We start from the raw sequence: 17426 nt of genomic DNA on the forward strand, positions 1-17426 counted from the left end.
CGCTTCTGCCTGGGTGCAACAAGTGTGTTACCTGTTGCTGCCGTGTGCCTGGTGTAAAGGATTCAATGGTGTTGATGAGCGGGACAACCGCCTGGCCTTGACTGCATTCCATAACCCGGGCGATGGGCCAGCATCTGCGGCGGAGACCTTATCTCTGCGAGAGAGATGAGAACTCCGTTCCCATGGGAATCCGGGAGGGGGGATGGGATGGACAGAGTTATAACCTGTGCTTCTGGCGGGAGACTTTATTCCTGCCACGGCGTGTACGTGAGCTTTCTAAGATGTCTGAATAAACGGTCTTTTACACCAAAAAAGCCTTTTATTTCTGCTTCTATGGAATTCCTTACATTGTGGCAGGAATCCTAGTTCATCTATCTTCCCAGTGCAGCGGACCTCTGGTGTCTTGGCATGGAGAGGTTGAATATTCCTGAATCTGTGGAAGGTGCGGTAGCCCCCAAAGAGGGCTCCGGGCTTTCCCTTATGGATTTGGAGGAACCGGCGGGAGAACGGGTCTCGCTGGTAACTCTTTCCCGTCCTCGTATCAACACGAGTCTTCCCTTACTCCGTTGGGACGAGGGACGAGAAGACGATCATGTGGACTTGCATGAGTCGTTTGGGGCGCTGTCTATGGATCGAGCGCCTGTGGATCGGATATCTGCCCGTTTCCGTGTGGATTACAAACCTCAGATGCAACCTGTCACGGAAGAGACGGGTCTGACCACCTTTCATGCGGCAACACAGGAGTCCATTGAACGATTCCTGGACTCGTATTTTGGTGATGCTCCCAAGAATCCACCGTGGCATAGCACTGGGGCCCGTCCGAAGACCACCGTTGAAACCGGGACTATATCGGGGATTGGGAGGGGTATCCGTACCAGCTTCCGATCGGACCCCCCAGATCCCGGATCAGCAGCTGCACCTGAGGTGCCCCGTGGAGCCGCCGGTGGGCACGAGGTCCTACATTCTGATGAAGAGGAATCCGAAGAAAGCCTGCCTTCCCATCCGGATCTATTCCCCCTCCCATCAAAAGAGAGCTGGGATGAGGAAGTGGGCCGACTGCGAGATGCCCAGGAAGCATGGGCCCGTGAACGCCAGCTATGGGAAGAGGAACGAGAGCAGCTGCAGCAAGAGCGTGAAAACCTGCAAAGAGACCGGGAACAGCAGCGCTAAAGAAATCCAACTCGAATTGGACCGCGGCTAAAGACGCGCTGTAACGGCAATATAAAGGGTGAACCTATCAGTCCATGATAAAGTCTCGGAACACTCCAAATTGGACTTACAGCCAGCCAACGCGAAAGCGCGGCGTCTTGCGTACGCGAAGTGAACTTAACTTGCAGCTGTTCAACGGTGACTAACTGGCCAAATCCGGAACGAGAGAAAGCAGCTTTGCATGCGCACCAGGATGCTCTCTTGACTCGCAAGGAGAGAGATTTAGCTGCCTTGGAGAGGGAAACTTCTGAAGAAGTAGCAGGACAAGATGCCCCAAAGTTGAGAGCTCCACGCTGTCACTGGTACAGCTAACGCCAGAGGGGCGAAGCAATACGTTGGCCCTGCTACTCGCGCATCTGCCACCTTCCAAGGACCGGCTCCCTACCAGAACATCAGCGGCACCGGCGTTGGTACCTCTAATTTCCACCGTATTCCGGCCCTCCTGGCGCCGCTGCTTCAACCTGCGCGAATCGGGCTGCCCAGCGGGCGCCAAGGGCCGTGGAGAGAGGATATTACAGACCTCCAATACCTGCCCGCTTTCTCGATGGGGACCGCTTCCAAACTTCCCTACTTCATCCTACAACTCGATGCCCACATGGAGGACTATGACGATTTGTACCGGTCTGAACGCCGGTAAAATACGGGACATCGGTTCCGCCTTTAGATGGAGCTTCAGCACGATCGGTTTTGGTAGGACTCTTTTGAATTCCGCAAGGGGAGGATACTCGCGACGGTGCCGGGCGCTCCTCCAAGCCTTAAGGGCTCGCCTCCAAGATCCGGATGCTGAAAATGAAGCCATCCTCGGCAGACCATCAAATCTTATTCAGCAAGGCAACCGCTCGCTTGCAGAATTCTTTCCTGCGAATTTCGCGGCGGGCGGCGCTGCTCGACCCCCTCCTGAGTGGCCTGAGCGCATGAAATGTGAATACTTCTCGGATGCTGTCGACGGTAAACTGCGCGGAAACGGTGTTTCTTATTCGGATCCCCCCACACTATTGCTGATTGGATCGACTGGGGATCTCAAGTAAAAGTCTCGTTTGGATTACGCTTCTGCCGTAAATACGCCCACGCCCAAAACTCCGCCAGCTACGACCACCGCTGGCAATTCTGCCAGTTTCTCCAGCAGCCTCTACCGAGTTCACCTCCGAGCGCCGCCGCTGCCTGGGATTGTACAGTTCACTGCAGAGGACCGGGTCATCTAGCTGCCAACTGCCCGGTAAAACAGAAGCCAACCGGCCCAGCCGCTACATCTCCCATCTGCCAAGCCACCACGCTAGGTCCGGGCCATGCCCCTCAACGCGGTCTGCCCGCGGCAGTTACCGAAGGCATACCCAGAGGAGGGGGAAGCAGCTGTTTTTTGTTCTCTTCAGCCCCTCATGGATATGGGGTTCGACCCCAGATGCGGTGAGTGAAGGCAGCGCTCCCATTACGATTCAAGCGCTTCTGGTCAACCCCGCTAAGCATACTCAGATGATAGCCTCAGCCCTTGTAGATTCTGGGTGTTCTATTGTTTAATGCGGCTCTGTGGCGGAGGAACTTGGACTAGACCGAGTCCCCTCTGGTTAAGCCTTCCATACCGCTCACCCAAATGGACGGCAGTCCTCTCGGGGTCGTATGACCGGCCCAGTTCAAAAAACGCAATCGGTCCTCCTCCGCTGCGCTGACCATTGGGAGAAAATTAGTTTTATTCTGGTGCCGGTGGCCAAACACTCCATAGTTCTGGGCATGCCGTGGTTGTTGTTGCATGAACCAAAATTCATTTGGAAAGAAAAGGATCTTAGAATTCACCGACTCCCTTCCCGCGGAGAATTACATGAATTGGGGGGAAAACTCATCTTCTCCTGACATACCCCTCCCCTGGCTTCATCAGCTTATGCACGCCCTAATTGTTCTCGATTCTACCGGCATTCCAATCGCTTACCAAGATTTAGAAGCAGAGCATTTCAGGATAAGAATGCCATCAATTGCCACCCCATAGAGACACTGACTGCAAAATCAGATTACAGCCAGGGGCTGAACTGCCTAAAGGTAGAATCTATCGCATGAGTCCCAATGATATAGCTGAACTTCAGGCCTTCTTAGACAAGAACCTCGCTCGCCATGGGTTCATAATACGACGCATACCAAACACACACATGCTGCTCCTGTATTGTTTGTTAAAAAAAAGGATGGGTCTTTAAGGCTCTGCATGGATTACCGAGGACTCACGCGGTTTCCCTGTCCAATAAATACCCTTTGCCATTAATCAAGGACCTTTTAGATGCATTGGGCAAGGGACGCATTTTTACTAAGTTGGACTTAAGAGAAGTTTACTACAGGGTCAGGATTGCGGAAGGCTATGAACATTTGACTGCATTTAACACAAAATTTGGACAGTATGAATACTTAATAATGCTATTCGGGTTAAGTAACCCCCGGAGCTTTTTATGGCCTCTTATCAACGAAGTTCTCCATGATTTATTATACAAGGGAGTAGTGGTGTAATTAGATGATGTTTTACTTTCTTCACAAACCATGGAGGAGCATGAAGCATTATTCGGGAAGTATTGGAAACGCTTGCTCAACAACTCCCTCTTTACCAAACTTTCAACATGTTGTTTCCACCAAACTCTCTATCGACTATTTGCTACCGGATCTCTTCCGAGGGGCTAAAAATGGATCCTACTAAGATTGAAGTAGTCCTCCAATGGCTCTGCCCCAACCACCCGAAAGTGAACTCCAATCTTTCCTAGGGTTTGCTAATTTCTATCGTGGACTTTATACCCCAATTCCCTATTGAACTGACTCTCCCACTCACAGACCTCTTATGCACTAAGGGTAAAGATCCACAGGTTGCCAAGCTTCAGTCTCCCCTTTCCTGGTCTAAAGAATGTCAGACAGCCTTTCAGCTTTTAAAATCAGCTTTTACCACCGAACCTATCCTAAAACAGACCCCGACCCAGATCTTCCGCTTGTGGTTCACGTGGATGCCTCGGACAAAGCGCTTGGAGCAGCCCTGTTGCAGAGAAATAAAGATGATAGGCTGGTTCCGCGGTAGCTTATTTATCAAAAGAAATTCCTCCGCGCTGAGCTCAACTGGACTGTAGGGGATAAAGAGACTGCGGCCATCAAAGTAGCACTTTCCACTTGGCGCCACTGGCTGGAGGGGGCCAAACACCCCTTTCAAGTTTGGTCGGATCACAAGAACTTGGCCGCCTCTCTCCACCCCCCTCAAGATGTCCGCAAAACAACTCCAATGGGCCGATTTCTTTTCAAGCTTCTCTTTCACTGTCCATTTTTTCCCCGGAAAAACCACAACTGGCTGGATATGCTCTCGCTACCGTCTCGGGGAGGGGGGTGGAGTCTGCCCACGGGATATTCACGCGCACTGTTCTCTCCCCCTCCCACCATTGGGGCTGGCTGTCACTGAATCTCAGACGCCCACTCCTCCTTCAATCTTATTCCCAGCCTGGTCTCTCCTTTTCCTACGAGAACTCGAGGAGGCGGGGCTGGCGCTGAGCCACCAGCCGGAGGAAGGTGACTTCCAATTGCTTCTGGAGAATGGTGTTTACGGCATGGGGATTGTTGCACGTGGCCTCCCCCCCTCCGTAAGCAGGTTCCCCGAGGCCTGTCATGATGCCCGGCCGGCTGGACATTTTGGCTTCCTAAAAAACTCTGCATTTGGCCCGCCGTCACACTTGGTGGCGCTGGCGATGCGCTAGCGACATTGAGACATATATTAAAGGTTGCTCTGTTTGTATGGAAGCCAAAACTGCTCCGGGAAAACCCCATGGTCTGTTGAAGCCTCTCCCGGTGGCCTTCCTCACTCTGGGAAGTCATCTCCATGGATTTTATTAATGATTTGCCAGAAAAAGGGCAACACGGTCTTGTGGCGGTGGTGGACTTATTTTCTAAACAAGTCTATTTCATCCCATGTGCTTCCATCCCCTCCGCTCCTAAGTTAGCTGCGTCTGTTCATTCAGCATATTTATCGCCTACACTACTCTCAAGTTAAGGTGGTCTCCGACCGCTGGCCCCAATTCATTTCCAAAGTTCTGGAAAGCTTTTCTGGGTTTGTTGGGGTCAGCCTCGGCAATTGCCGCCCCCTACCACGCTCAAAGTGACGGTGAGTCAGAGAGAACTAACAGAACCTCTGGAGCAGCATTTACGCCATTACACTAACTACCACCAAGACAATTGGTGCCAGTTAATTCCGCTTTGCAGAATACGCCTATAATACGCGGTTCATAGCAGTACAAAAAAAAACCCCTTCGAAATTGTGTCTGGTCGATCCTTCCCTCCGGGTTAAACGCGAACTACCTGCGGAAGCATTGAATCCTCCGGAGTTTCAACAATGGATTTCATCTCTGGCCGAGGGGTGGAAAATGGTCCAGACCGCCTTACACCAGGCTAAAGACTTTAAAAACTTCAAGCCGGATAAGCACCGCTCGGATTTCCCTTTACGTGTGGGCTTCTGCGTATATTTGTTCACCAAAAATCTCGGTGACGCGGCATAAATTTTCCAAACTGGGCAAAAGATTCGTGGGACCTTTTCAGATTACTAAAGTGATTAATGATGTCATCGCCCGATTGGACTTGCCTAATTCTCTAAGTAATATCCATCCTGTCTTCCATATTCCAGTTTGCTCAAGGAGGCTCCTTTCGCTTCCGGATGCCTGGCACGAATTCGGCCGGAGAGACCCCCACCCACTATAATTGATGGCCACAAGCATTACTTAAATTCGACGCCATCCTGGACTCTCGCTTTTAATCGCGAAACGCTTGCAATATTTAGTCTCTTGGGCGGGATATTCCGCCAAGCATAATCAATAATGGGTTTATCTCGAAAAATATTGACGCTTCCCCTGCCCTCATTTCTGCTTTCCATCGCGACCTTTCCGCACGTTCCTGGGGGGGAGAAGTCTTTTTTAAGGGAGGCAGAGTGTAAAGGATTCATCACCGGTGTTGATGAGCCGGACAAACCGCCTCGCCTTGACTGGTATCTCCCATAACCCGGGCGATGGGGCCAGGCATCTGCAAGGAGACCTTATCTCATGCGAGAGAGATGAGAACTCCGTTCCCATGGGAATCCGGGAGGGGGGATGGGATGGACAGAGTTATAACCTGTGCTTCTGGCGGGAGACTTTATTCCTGCCACGTCGTGTACGTGAGCTTTCTAGGATGTCTGAATAAACGGTCTTTTACACCAAAAAAGCCTTTTATTTCTGCTTCTATGGAATTCCTTACACCTGGTTCATCACTGATCCCCAGCCTGTTGACCATGCCCAGCCTGCCAGCAGCACCCCAGTGGTTAGTGAACCAGTGGGAATCTTTTTGGGGAATCTTCTCACAAATGCTTTCTGTTGTATTTTGAGAACGTGGATTTCTATTTTGAGTTGATTAGAATCACCCTAGACTTTGAGCCTGGCCTACTTGTCTGTCTGAGTTTGCGCTGGGAAGGGTCTCATCCGTGCACAGAAGACGCGTGTCTGACTAACACGTGTACAGGCCACGTGAAATAAAGATGTGATCAAAAGGGCTAGTGAGGCAAGCTGATTCACACCAATGGTTCTGGTGTGTGTTCATGTCGACACATCACCTGGGTAGCTAGGGCTGCCAACTCCAGGCATGGGATTCCTGGAGATTTGGGGTACATCTCAGCAGTGTAGAGTTTGAGGGTTGACTGCAGTGGAGTATAATTCCTCCAAAGGCACCATTTTCTCCAAGGGGATCTCTGTAGTATGGGGAGGAGCTGGAATCCCTGGAGATCTAACAGGCTTTTAATGGGGCTTGCAGCCATAATGGTGTAGCTTTCATCAGTGAAACGGGCTGCAGGAGCAGCAGTGGCGTAGGAGGTTAAGAGCTCGTGTATCTAATCTGGAGGAACCGGGTTTGATTCCCTGCTCTGCCGCCTGAGCTGTGGAGGCTTATCTGGGGAATTCAGATTAGCCTGTACACTCCCACACACGCCAGCTGGGTGACCTTGGGCTAGTCACAGCTTCTCGGAGCTCTCTCAGCCCCACCCACCTCACAGGGTGTTTGTTGTGAGGGGGGAAGGGCAAGGAGATTGTCAGCCCCTTTGAGTCTCCTGCAAGAGAGAAAGGGGGGGATATAAATCCAAACTCCTCCTCCTCCTCTGCTGCTGTTGCTGTTGCTGTTGCTGTTGTTTAGGGAGGGGCTGCTCAGATCCCCAGCTGTTCAGTTGTGAAATTCTTCAGCCATCATTCTCCATTTCCCGGTCGTTCCACTTCCACGGCACAGCATTCCAAATTCCACAAGGCAGGGATAGGTCTGTGTTGAAAACGAACTGTATTTGGGCTTCCTTTGGGCTTCCTTTGCATTGAACAGCGCAGAATATGTGTCGATTTTGTTGAAGGACAAACCCTCAAGTTGGTTGCAGTTTAGTTGCCGCGGCATCCTTTTCCATCTGCCCAATCCTGTTATTCTCCTTATTTTTGCCCCCTATGGCCCCATTTGCCCCTTCAGGACAAGCTGAACTTGTCATTTCTTGCTAACATCAGTGACAGCATCCTGTTGGGTGTCATATCCTTGAAAAAAAAGAAGTCAGCAGAGTAGCCAGTCAGGTTAAATGGCTGAGCATTTGGCAAATGATGCTGAGGGCAGTGAAGATATAGGAAAACAGGGCCTGGACAGAGAAGTGCCTCTCTATTCTGCATTGGTTAGACCTCACCTGGAATATTGCGTGCAGTTCTGGGCACCACAATTTAAGTAGGATATTGACAAGCTGAACATTGACAAGTCGGATATTGACAAACTGAACATGAGTCAGCAGTGTGATGCGGCAGCCAAGAAAGCCAATGCAATTCTGTGTTGCATCAATAAGAGTATAGTGTCTATTGAGGGAAGTAATTGTACCACTCTATTCTGCATTGGTCAGACCTCGCCTAGAGTACTGTGTTCAGTTCTGGGCACCGCAATTTAAGTAGGATATTGACAAGCTGGAATGGGTTCAGAGGAGGGCAACCAAAATGGTCAAAGGTCTGGAATCCATGCCGTATGAAGAGAGCTGGGGATGTTTAGTTTGGTAAAGAGAAGGTTAAGAGGTGATATGATAGCCCTGTTTAGATATTTGAAGGGATGCCATGTTGGTGAGGGAGCAAGCTTGTTTTCTGCGGCTCCAGAGACTAGGACCAGGAGTCATGGGTTCAAGGTGAAGGAAAAAAGATTCCACCTGAACATCAGGAAAAACCTCTTGACAGTAACGGCTGTTGGACAGTGGTATGCACTCCCTCGGAGTGTGGTGGAGTCTCCTTCTTTGGAGGTTTTAAGGAGAAGCTCATTGGCCGTCTGTCAGGAGTGCTTTGATTGTGTGTTCCTGCATTGTAAGGGGTTGGACATGATGGCCCTTGGGGTCTTTTCCAACTCTATGATTCTAAGTCCAATAATCAAAAGGGAACTGAACAGCCTGTTAGCATCAGTGCAAATGATGTGAAGGTCAAGAGTCACCCAAACCGAGAGGGCTTTTCAAAACAGTGAAAATGAACCTGAAAGTGGGTCACCTATGTAGGCCTGGTACTTTCGCTGTGTGGTTTCGCGGCTTTGTCATGCACGTCTCAGGAGTGTATAATACAGTGAGCTAGAACACTGTGAAGTTAACTCCAGGACGAAGTCTTTGCACTGTTACCATGCCCCATTCTTTTAATAATTTTTCAGAACTGTTCACACAGAGCTTCTTGTCAGTTCTCATCCAGGCACAGATCGAGTCCACGCATGCTTAGCTCCACGTCAGAGGCGTTCCTCTCATTGGGCAAAGTGGGCAGTTGCCCTGGGCACCGCCTTGTGGGGGGCACAAAAACTGCAAGTTCGTTTGTGGGATTTTTTTATATTTTCAGTGTTTTTCCGTTTTTGGCCTGCAGAGGGTGTAGTTTTTAGGATAGCAGCACCAAAATTTCAGGGATTTTTCGGGAGACTGTCCTAATGATATCACCCAGGTTTGGTGAGGTTTGGTTTAGGGAGTCCAAAGTTATGGACTCCCAAAGGGAGTGCCCCCATCTCCCATTGTTTCCAATGGGAGCTAATAGGAGATGGGGGCTACACCTTTGAGGGTCCATAACTTTGGACCCCCTGAACCAAACTTCACCAAACCTGGATAGTATCATCCGTAGGGTCTCACGAAGATACTCTGAAATTTTGGTGCTGCTATCTTAATAATTGCACCCCTGACAGCAGGCACCCCCTGACCACAGGCATTTCCCCAGATTTTCCTTTTAAATCCACCCCCTTCCTGCCAATGCTTGTTTTCTTTCTTTCTCAGGTTTTGCCCAGGGTTCCAGTTTGCCTAGGCACGCCACTGCTCCACGTGTTTAGCTCCACTGTTCCAGGAGTCATTGGTTCAAGGTGAAATAAAACAGATTCCACCTAAACCATAGGAAGAACTTCCTGACAGTCAGGGCTGTTTGACAGTGGAATGCTGATGGGATTTGGCAAGTGCCAGTAACACAATCCAGTAATTATTATTATTATTATTATTATTTATTTGACTTAATATACCGCCCATGCTAATTAGTTAGTGCGGTATGCATGCTAATTAGTTAGTGCGGTCAGAAGTCAGTGACCAGGTAATTGATACCTATTGGTTGGGTGGGCTACATGCAGGTCTGCACGTAGGCTTTAGCTATATCTTCTTTGTGTTGCACTCTGCACGTGTTCAGTTCAGTCTATAGCTTAGTAGCCATGTAATAGTCTAAGCAGCAAGCTGGCTGTTGGGGCTAGCTAGTAAGAAAGATGTTTGTTGTTTTTCTTCCAAGTTTCCCTTCCCTGTAGTAAGTAAACTTTCTTTCAGTAAAGCAACTGGTCTCTGCCTCATTATTGCATTAACTCTGCTAATTAAGTATTTGTCCACGCAACAAATGCACTACCTCAGAGTGTGGTGGAGTCTCCTTCTTTGGAGGTTTTTAAAGAGAGGCTGATGGCTATCTGTCAGGAATGTTTTGACTGTGTGTTCCTGCTTTGCAGGGGGTTGGACTTGATGGCCCTTGGGGGTCTCTTCCAACTCTATGACCACATAGTGATTCTGTGATCCACATAGTGTCCCAGAAAGGAGCAGTCTACACAATATATTTTTTAATGATTCGGGTCTGGGTTCCCTAGATACGACTCGCAGTTCAGAGCAGTTCACGGACCCCTCTTCCCATGCCATTTTCCTGAGTTGCAATAACCCCAGCAGGAGTTATTTGCCCCCATTTGGAGCAGCTCTTGCAGCAGCAATACCCAGACCTGACTTGTAAAAAATGTCTCGTTTCTGTTGGCCCCCGTGGTCTGACAGCAGAATAGATGCCATGACGCTGGTCTGTCCAGTTCTAATGGCTGCCGTTCCTACAGCTATACAATGGTTACCAGGAGAACTTGAAGGGCCAACAAATCCTTCAAAACACAGGCATGCCCACAGCAAATAGCATTATAAGAAGCAGCAGAAGCAGACCCCCCCCCCCCGCCCCCCATGTTCCACTGGTGTTAGACTACATGGCTTGGAAATATTGATTTCTCAGGCTGCAAGAAATAATTAAATGGGCTACATACACAAACCTTCCACACACAATCTTTTGATGCCTGCTTAAGAACATAAGAACGAGCCAGCTGAATCAGACCAGAGTCCATCTAGTCCAGCACTCTGCTACTCGCAGTGGCCCACCAGGTGCCTTTGGGAGCTCACATGCAGGATGTGAAAGCAAGGGTCTTCTGCGGCTGTTGCTCCCGATCACCTGGTCTGTTAAGGCATTGGCAATCTCAGATCAAGGAGGATCAAGCTTGGTAGCCATAGATCGACTTCTCCTCCATAAATCTGTCCAAAACCTTTTTAAAGCTATCCAGGTTAGTGGCCATCACCACCTCCTGTGGCAGCATATTCCAAACACCGATCACACGTTGCTTGAAGAAGTGTTTCCTTTTATTAGTCCTAATTCTTCCCCCCAGCATTTTCAATGAATGCCCCCTGGTTCTAGTATTGTGGGAAAGAGAGAAAAATGTCTCTCTGTCCACATTTTCTACCCCATGCATAATTTTATAGACTTCAATCATATCCCCCCTCAGACGCCTCCTCTCCAAACTAAAGAGCCCCAAAAGCTGCAGCCTCTCCTCATAAGGAAGGTGCCCCAATCCTTCAATCACCCTCGTTGCCCTTCTCTGCACTTTTTCTATCTCTTCAATATCCTTTTTGAGATGTGGCGACCAGAACTGAACACAGCACTCCAAAACTGTACTCCAGAACTGAACATAGTACATGCTCATGTGTGAATCAAAGTGTGTGTGTGTATTGATGTATGAATAAAACGACAAATGTTATGGAAAGATGCTTTTGTTTTGCAATTTGATATTGAATGATCTAATTAAGACTGATTGCCCACCGGCGCTCTGGTGCACTGTGGATTGGGGCCAAAAACCTTTTCCTGATGTGCTTCCTCTTTGTGTTGCGCCTGAGAGAAGCACATCGGGGCAAGATTTCTTGTCCCGACATGCCTCCTCTTGACCCACGGGTGCTTCGCGATTTCTGCAGGAAAAGTAAGAGCACCTCTTGTACGACTTTTCACGCCAGAGGGGGGCGAGGGCAGGGAGCCGCCTGCAGTGGATAATCGTCTTTCTGGGCAAAATTTGTCTCGGTTTTGGTCGATTGCCTCGGTTTTCATCCTCAAACACAGAAAAAATTTGCCCAGAAGAAGTCCACGAAAACCGAAACCGGCTGGGGTTTGAGGAAGCCCAGCTGGGAGGCGGGGGGAGCTCCTTATTTGGGCAGTGACACCCCCTGATGTCGCTGCCCAGGTGGGGAGCTCCCTCTGCCTCCTGGCTGACTGGGGGTTGAGGAAGCCAATTGATCTGTTGGAGGTACTTTTTGGAGGGTCTCCAACGGATTAATTGGATTTACATTGATTCCTATGGGAAATGGTGCCTCGGTTTTCGTCGATTTCGGTTTTTGTCGATTCCTTTCGGAAGAATTATCGACGAAAACCGAGGTACCGCTGTATTATAATGTTGAGACGTATTATGTTGTGGTGTTGTGTCTTGCTGTGATCTCATGCCTGTTGCTATATGATTGCTGACATTTTGCTGTTCTGATGTCAAGCTGTTATCTTATCTTATTATGTGTATGATGTGGTTATATTTTATGCTATGTGTTACGTTTTTGCTCATTGCTATTCCGTTTATATTGTTGATATGTTATGTTTAGTGATGTTTGATGATTGAAAACTGGGATTATGGTTTTGGGGTTGTTGTTGCTGTTCATATTTGCTGTTTGATGTTCATATTTATTGGTCTGTTATTTGTTGTTATCTGTTGGTTGTTAGCCGCTCTGAGCCCTACGGGGGAGAGCGGGGTACAAGTCCAGTAAATGAAATGAATGAATGAATTATGGAAAAGTGACCACCAGGAAAATCTTCCTGATAGTCAGGGCTGTTCCAACAGTGGAATGCCCTACCTCACAATGTGGTGGAGTCTCCTCCTTTGGAGGTTTTTAAGCAGAGGCTGGATGGCCATCTGTCAGGAGTGCTTTAATTGTGTGTTCCTGCATTGCAGGGGGTTGGACTTGATGGCCCTTGGGGTCTCTTCCAACTCTATAAGTTTCTGGTGATGGCTAGGACTACTGTTGTCACTTGTGGGAAGCTGTAGGAATTGTCAGGAACTCTCTGGTCAGAATTCCCTGTAAATAGATGAGGCCTTATTTTTGTTTAATCTTTCTGTCCAGGATGATTCTGCCTCTTTGTGGACCCAGCTTCTGCCCACTGAGCACTGGTGGGGCAAGAGGGGCAGTTGGCTGGAGGTCTCCCACCATAATGGGGCAAATGGGACCCCTAATAAACACGGCCGGCCACTTCTTTCAGTTGGGATACTGAAGTCCCTATGAAACAGTAGGATGTGGGGTGTAGGAGGTTAAGAGCTTGTGTATCTAATCTGGAGGAATCGGGTTTGATTCCCACCTCTGCCGCCTGAGCTGTGGAGGCTTATCTGGGGAATTCAGATTAGCCTGTGCACTCCCACACACGCCAGCTGGGTGACCTTGGGCTAGTCACAGCTTCTCGGAGCTCTCTCAGCCTCACCTACCTCACAGGGTGTTTGTTGTGAGGGGGGAAGAGCAAGGAGATTGTCAGCCCCTTTGAGTCTCCTGCAGGAGAGAAAGGGGGGATATAAATCCAAACTCTTCTTCTTCTTCTTCTTCTTAACTATTTACATGCCTTCACAGTCAGAAATCTGTTCTTTCTTTTTATTAATATCTACAAAAACCATGTTGGGGACACAACAGGCCAGCCAGCTAAGAAACTGGAGCGTTGGGACTGGGAGGTGTCTTCTCCGCCACGTCAGCTCAGATCCGCCTCCATGCAGTGGCCGTGGGTGACGCTTCCGCTGTTAGTTGTCACAGCCGAAAAGGGTGATTCTGTTGGAGAACTCGAGGAAGTCGTTGCAGAGGTTCTGGAACTCCTCCTCCTGGCATTCGTCCTCGCTTGGCCACTTCTCGATCCAGGTGTCTTTGCTGATGATGTAATTGACACTGGAGAAGGAAGGAGGAGAATTTAGCTTTTCACACCTTTGCTCCACTGGCCAGGTGGCTGGTTGAGAGGCTGAGAGGGAACATGCAGAGATTTTAGGGCAAGTGCAGGGAAAGTCATCGCTTGTCATGCCGCTACAGACACCATCACTATTTCCTTTGTTTAAGCCTCAGTTATACCCGTAGATAGAATAGGCTTAATTGTTTTTGCACAGTATTCTGTGGGAGGGAAACTAAGTTAGACCCTGACCCTTTAAAAACCCCTCTAGAGGCAAGAGCGCTACAGTATTTTTATTAGTGTGTAGTTGTTGTCCTTTTGTTTTACAGTCTGTTTAGTTTTCAGGTGTCTGGGGAAGGCTGGAGACAGCAATATCTCAGATGTATAAGGTGTTAAAGATCCATGGTATTTTGAGCAATCAAGTTTCAACAGAATTGCAACGAAACAAGAGTTCTCAGAAGTGGCACGAGCAGCGCAGACTTCCTTAGAAGCAGTTAAGGAAGAATTGGTGTCTGCAAGTTCTTCAGACAATCTCCAATCGTTTCCAGCATCACAAGTGTTCACTATTAGTTAGACTTCATGGGAGGAGTCAGTGTCCTAAACTTTCAATCATACTAAACCTGTTTTTGAACTATTGCTTATTTGTCTGTGGGTCTGTTCTGGCCAAGTGCAAGGCACCTGATTTTAGTTTGCTTGAGGAACAGAACACTGCTCTTGGCCCCCTACAGTCGCAACCAGAAGCCTCCCTCATCTCGGGAGAACTCCCAGCCCATGGGGAGGTTGGTAATCCTTGATGGAATGGGACCCCCATGACTAAGCCAGGCTCTCTGGAGCGCCGGTGGAGAAAAGATTGCATTTGTGTCTGGCTGCTGGGCGCGGGGGGGGGGGGATGTCTCACTGTGTTGTTTTTCTGACCTACTGGGGGGAGGGGGAGTAGTGCTCCTTTCCCAGTGGCGGGATCCAATAATTTTAGTAACAGGTTCCCATGGTGGTGGGATTCAAACAGTGGCGGAGCGCCAATGGGGCTGGGCTGGGCACGACGGGGGCGTGGCCGGGCATTCCGGGGGCGGGGCATCAATAATTTCTCTGTTACTGTAAAAAACTCTTACTGTAAAAAAAAAGGTCCTAATTTCCAGCTGGTATCTTTCTGTCCATAATTTAAACTCATTCTAGCAAGTCCTATCGTCTACTGCCAACAGAAACAACTACTTCTCCTCTAATTGACTGTCTGTCAAATACTTAATACTTTCAAATAATTTTGTTTCTAGAAATCAAAAGAAGGATACTTTCCTTAAACAAGGAACTTTACCATATTGCTAAAACATGTTTTTAAAACAGCCCAACAGGGAGAATTATCCCATTTTCTACCTTCGCTAACCAGCCACATAGGAAACAACAGAACTTTATGATTTTTGGACCTAATGGAATTTCTAACGGAAAAGCAGACCCAATTAGTAACCCCCTCTCGGCACACACAAATAATTAGTAACCCACTCTTGGGAACTGGTGAGAAACTGCTGGATCCCACCTTTGCCCTTTCCCCCTTGCACTGCAGCCCCAGATCCAAATTTGGCCCCTGGCAGCGCCTGGAAGGTTAGTTTCCAGCAACTGCCAGCTGATCAAGCAGAGTGAATGTTGGGTCAAGGGATTCATAATTCAATTCATTTCAAAAATGTAACATGGGCTCATGCTGCACATGCAGAATAATGCACTTTCAAATTGCTTTCAGTGCTCTTTGAAGCTGTGCGGAATAGCAAAATCCACTTGCAAACAGTTGTGAAAGTGGTTTGAAAACGCATTATTTTGTGTGTGCGGAAGGGGCCATGGAGTTTGGCCTTGCAGTGGCATAATCTATGGCCGTGTGTGTGTGTGTATGTGTGTGTGTGTGTGTGTGGTGTGTGTGGTGAGCCTATGTCTGTTCCCAGATAATAAAACAGAGCTGCAGTTTACTAAGAGGATTTTAACAACAGCCTTCTTTACAGTTAAAGAAAAGGAAAAGGTATGCTGTTCATTTCAGCAAACACAGAGGTGGGGATAACCTGATCCCTCCAGATGCCGTGGTCTTGGCATTGGGGTTCGCCCCGCTCTGTGTGCATCATCAGAACATAACAGAACCTCCGCAGCACCTGAGCAATCTGGAGGTGGACAAAGAGGGGCCACCGTTCATCTTGTGCTCGTCATCCCGGCAAATTAACAGTTTCCCCAAAGTTCGGGGAAACTATTTGACGAGATCTGTGGTCAGGTGCTTTGTGAGCCAATGTGGGGAAAACAAGGCGTCCACCGAAGGAAGGGAAAAGAGACATACTCGTTTTTGGTGGGCCAGAGGTCTTTGCTGTGGCCTGAGACCAGGTAGTCCGCGTTGATCTGCAGCTTCAGAGACTGCCGGCATTTCATATGGCTGATAAACTTGCGGTGTTTGGCTTGTGGATTGATGTCAGTCCCTGGGGGATGCAGACAAAAACATTAAGAATTCATCAGGGCTGCCAGCTTGAATCACCTTAGCTGGTAGATCAATCAACCCGTGATGAACGGAAAGAATTCCCATGTGCCAGATGGAGAAAAAAGCGGAACGCCCATTGGTTTTTTTTGAAAATATTTTGCCTCTAAAAGGCATGTATGGACATATGGCAATTCCAGTCACCCAATCACAAGAAACTTCCATGAAGCATGCCAGCCCTACTTCCAGCCTCAACAATGTGATATCACCAGATCATTGTTTGCAGATCAAACTGATACTAAAAGGACACCTCCCCTCCCTTGCATGCCACCCCTCCCTCCCTCCCTCCTCCTCCCCCTCAGACAGCACTCTCCTCCCCTCTTCCCCCCTCCCTTGCATGCCACCCCCCCCTCCCTCCCTCCCTCCCTCCCCTCCCTCCCCTCCCTCCCCTTGCATGCCACCCCTCTCTCCCTCCCTCCCCTTCCCTTGCATGCCACCCCTCCCTCCCCTTCCTTTGCATGCCACCCCTCCCTCCCTCCCCTCCCTCCCCTTCCCTTGCATGCCACCCCTCCCCCTTCCTCAGCTAGGGTGGGTGGGACATGTCCAGATGCCGGGCCACTCCCTCCCCTTCCTTGCATGCCACCCCTCCCCCTTCCTCAGCTAGGGTGGGTGGGACATGTCCAGATGCCGGGCCACTCCCTCCCCTTCCTTGCATGCCACCCCTCCCCCTTCCTCAGCTAGGGTGGGCGGGAAATGTCCAGATGCTGCCACACTCCCCCCCTTCCTTGCATGCCACCCTCCCTTCCCTCAGCTAGGTGGGTGGACATGTCCAGATGCTGTGGCCACACTCCTCCACCTTCCTTGCATGCCACCCTCCCCCCCCTTCCCCTCAGCTAGGTGGGTGGGACATGTCCAGATGTTGGGCCATACCTTTCCATGTGCCACCCTCCCCTTCCCTCAGCTAGGTGTAGGGAAATGTCCAGATGCTGCCACAAGAGAAAACTAGAGAGAGGCTTGTTTTGAAACACATGCTTGTTGGGAAGTTTTTAAAAGCCCCCCCGATCATCGGGGAGGGCAGAAGCAGAGTGGGGGAGGTGAGGTGGAGCCAAAAAGAGACCTTGCTTGTACAGTTCCTTGGAAAAGCCGTCTCTGTTGTTATTATATTGAGATATTGATATCTCAATATCAACATTTAGAGAAGCAGAAGGAATTGTGTGGGAGGAGAGTGATAGCAACATGGCATTGTGTGGGTGAGGCGAGTGAGGGGAAGGCGTGGACGGCACAGTGTGAAGGAGTGGACAGACTGG

The 17426-nt window shown here is 49.3% G+C and overlaps 1 protein-coding gene across 1 annotated transcript in view; it reads right to left on the reverse strand.

The window, feature by feature from the left end:
* Positions 1-13388: 13388 nt before the first annotated feature.
* The window catches only part of C3 (complement C3), a 107195-nt gene continuing 103157 nt past the window's right edge, over positions 13389-17426 (reverse strand). Inside the window, 3 exon segments of the mRNA XM_048487522.1 lie at positions 13389-13687; positions 15988-16123; positions 17237-17252. Coding sequence (XP_048343479.1) covers positions 13546-13687; positions 15988-16123; positions 17237-17252 — 294 coding nt within the window. The 3' untranslated portion in view covers positions 13389-13545.

The sequence above is a fragment of the Sphaerodactylus townsendi genome, linkage group LG03 (assembly GCF_021028975.2).
Source record: "Sphaerodactylus townsendi isolate TG3544 linkage group LG03, MPM_Stown_v2.3, whole genome shotgun sequence".
Classification (NCBI taxonomy): Eukaryota; Metazoa; Chordata; class Lepidosauria; order Squamata; family Sphaerodactylidae; genus Sphaerodactylus; species Sphaerodactylus townsendi.